At 49.1% G+C, this 3,183-nt stretch overlaps 1 protein-coding gene across 1 annotated transcript; it reads right to left on the bottom strand.

Moving 5' to 3' along the window:
• Positions 1-527: 527 nt before the first annotated feature.
• LOC126542338 (uncharacterized) lies at positions 528-2,783 on the bottom strand. Its single transcript, XM_050189373.2, has one exon. It carries the CDS (start codon positions 2,197-2,199, stop codon positions 1,183-1,185), a length of 1,017 nt encoding a protein of 338 aa, XP_050045330.1. The 5' UTR covers positions 2,200-2,783; the 3' UTR covers positions 528-1,182.
• Between the last annotated feature and the right edge of the window lie 400 nt (positions 2,784-3,183).

Raw genomic sequence — 3,183 nt, 5'->3', positions numbered from 1 at the left:
TATCTCGAAACTGGTACCATTCTCTAACTTAATTCCAAGTAGATACGCGTTGCAAACCCACCGGCTACAATTCGTAAATTGCCATATAAGCCGTTAAGCATTTAACTAATGAGTTAAATTAATGAATATTTGGTAGCTAGTTAAATATGTGTTTCGATTTCTCGTGCGCATTGTGTCCTAATTGTGCAAATTCAGCTCAAGGACTATAACTATCTGCAACTGGTGATTTTTGCATATTCCGTAAAGCTTAAGAAATGATCACCCCGTATATCTTCGCGCACGTAATACCAGCAGCCGGGAATTGCGTCATTGGGTTGGAACTGTGCCACTCAACAAGCTCGTTATTTTTTATGGTGCACCATTATGTAGTAGGGAATAGTTTCCCTCGCTGACTATTTTGCTTTCGTCAGTAAATAATATGCCGTCTGTAGAGATAGTCTATTGATATCGATGGTCGTCCAGAGCAGGCTGGTCAGGCTTGGCAAACCCTGGCTGAGCCAAGTTTATGGAGTGGCGGCGCCATAAGAGTGAACTTAATGGTTCTTATTTAATGTTTTGTCTCCTCCTTTTGATACTCTCATACAACACAAGTTTGCAAACGCTCATTTCGGACGCTTCGTGCACTCACAACCGCGCATGTATACGCACGCTCCAACACACTTCCTCAGTAAAGAAATTGTAACAGCACCAAGGAGGCAACGCACCGAAAGATGAGACAGAGCTACCGCCAACGTCGTCCGCGTTCCGCCCGCGTTTCCCCGCAGTCACGCCGATCGCGCGCAGTGCCCGTGACCGCAGCCAGCGTCTCCGACGGGGGCTCGGCCAAAAAGCGCTGCCTCTTCTCGCCTCGCAACGTTTCTGATACAAGTTCCTGTTGGGGATCTGTGTCTGCTTGTGTTTATGCAATTGCATCAGGTAAACAAATGCACTTCTACAAAGTCACGCTTATGTAAGTTATCACAACATTTACATTCTTAATATTTTTTCTGCAAATGCTTGGTTCAGTGGAAATTCTGGGCATTCTTTCTGATTATATCGGCAAAACTACCGCGAGTATATAAACTACTGTGAGCATATAAACCAGTAACACGACCACTAAAGCTTGTTCACGGCCCGATATGACGCACTCGGGGATTAATGTTTGTATACTCACTGTAGGAATAGACATGTCACACGACACCATTATCGACATCCTTGCGAATAATCCAACATTTCCGCACTCAGCAACGATATGTTCTTCACCACGGATCCGCCCAACCTGGTTGAACCTGTGAGCACTAGGCGCGCCATCTTCCCGAAATTCGCGGCGTACTTTCCTACAGTCTCGAAGTTGATGGGTCCGAATTTGTCAAAGGGGCAGTAGTAAGCCCTGTGCCTGAAGAACGCGTGCACGGCTGTGAAGTTCCTCCAGTCGTCGTTGCACTGTTCAAACAAGATCCTGGTGATGTCTTCGTGCACGCCAAAGTCGCACGGAATTCTGTAAACGAGGTGCGGCTTCGTGTCGAGGATCTCCTGTGTGGGTAGGTGACCGGCGTTGTAATACCAAAGGTCAGGTCGATACTTGTGATACGACTCGTAATACAGACGCAGGAACTCGGATCGTTTATGGGCCACGATGATCTGGTTGCCGATGCTCTGGCCTGGCGGCCATCCTATGGCCGTCTCGTAGCGCCTATACCTGTCAAGATTTTTCACGATATAGGAGTCACTGTCGAGGTAGATGCCTCCATACTTTCTCAGCACCCTGATGCGAACAATGTCGGAGGCGTGTTCGATCCAACTCACTTTGGTGCCAAAAATCTTCTCCGGCTTCTCGACGTACCTGAGAGTCAGTCGCGGAATGTCTTTGATGAGTTTCCAGTGGGCGCTCTGGATGGTCGCGCTGCAGTTGTTGCAATGAATCATCAGGAAGTCCGGGTTTTGCTGGAGCCAGGCCGCTCGAATGCTTACTACCTCGATAAAAGTTAACGACGCATTACCGAGCCTTATGAAATGCACAATGTTTGGCACGAACGTGTCGTTGTACTCCTGTACTGTCACCTCCGGCACGGGCAGGTCCCAACAGTAGAATGGTGCAAGCGGATGCCTTGGCTTTTTGAGATAAAATACGGAGCATGTGGCGAGCAACGTAGCGCTTAATGCGAGGCAATAAAAATGCTTTACCGTAAATCGTTTGTTTACATAAGTACGGAAGTGCATCTCCTACCTTGATCTGGAGAACGTGCACTGTAAAACCTCTCTGGATGTTACTTTGTCAGTCTTAGTTGGACTGTCCGCCGAGCTTTGGTACCACGAGTTTCATGCATAAGCCAGCTCCTGCAACTATATGGTTGGCAAAAAGGCAGGTCAAACTTTAAGCGAATGTTCCTGTTGGGCCCGAGGAGTGCTGTAGAAAAAAAGAAAGCTTGTAGACAGCGGGGCTAGCCGTGATTTGACTTCTGGTGTAGTCGCTGCCGTAGCACATCGAGTTTCCTGTTGGAACTCTTCGCGCTCATCCACTGCGATTTCGTCGAGCAAGTCTGACACCAAATGTCTTCCTGCGGCAGAGGCGCGTTGATGCCATGAGAAACACGGACGAATGACGGTAGCGTTGTTTCCGCTCTCACTGTCGCAGTATTCAACTTCCGGACGGGTGAATCAGTGCCGTGCAAGCAACAAATGCTTTCGTTCTGGTGCTTGTTTTTCACGCTTGGAGGGGTTATTCGAGGCGAGTAATGCGCGCCTACCGCTACACTATCGACGCGTCGCCAAAACATCACGCAGCTGCTCTGACGATTGTCCAACCTTCGTCCTGTGTGAGAGAGTAGAACAACGGCATGGCCGCAGTGGGGCGCCGGTGTAGACGCGGTGCCGCTGTCCAAATTTGGACAGCAACACCTGTGCTGCTTTGTGAACGCCGTGCAAGTGTGCACGTCGTTCCTCCCAAGGAATCGAGCCGGCATGTTGTGTCAACCACTTGCTTGTATCTGTAGATTTGCTATAACGATGGCATGGATCATTTCAGCAGGGGCAGTAGAGTTTGAAGCATATAACATGGCCCGTGTGTCGTGCAGTGGAAAAGCGCGAAATATGACACCTCTATAGGAAAGCACGGAAAAGTGCTGATATGCTTCTGTGCAATCCGCGCAGGAATTGCGCGCTGCTGCCCAGCCAGCGTCTGCTTTTGGGGCTCTTTAAGTGCCG

Source organism: Dermacentor andersoni, chromosome 2 (assembly GCF_023375885.2).
Source record: "Dermacentor andersoni chromosome 2, qqDerAnde1_hic_scaffold, whole genome shotgun sequence".
NCBI classification, from domain to species: domain Eukaryota; kingdom Metazoa; phylum Arthropoda; class Arachnida; order Ixodida; family Ixodidae; genus Dermacentor; species Dermacentor andersoni.
This window is presented reverse-complemented; position numbering and strand designations above follow the sequence as displayed.

Excerpts from the sequence above, each read along its gene's own strand:
- LOC126542338 (XM_050189373.2), bottom strand. The coding sequence starts at position 2,199 with ATGCACTTCCGTACTTATGTAAACAAACGATTTACGGTAAAGCATTTT.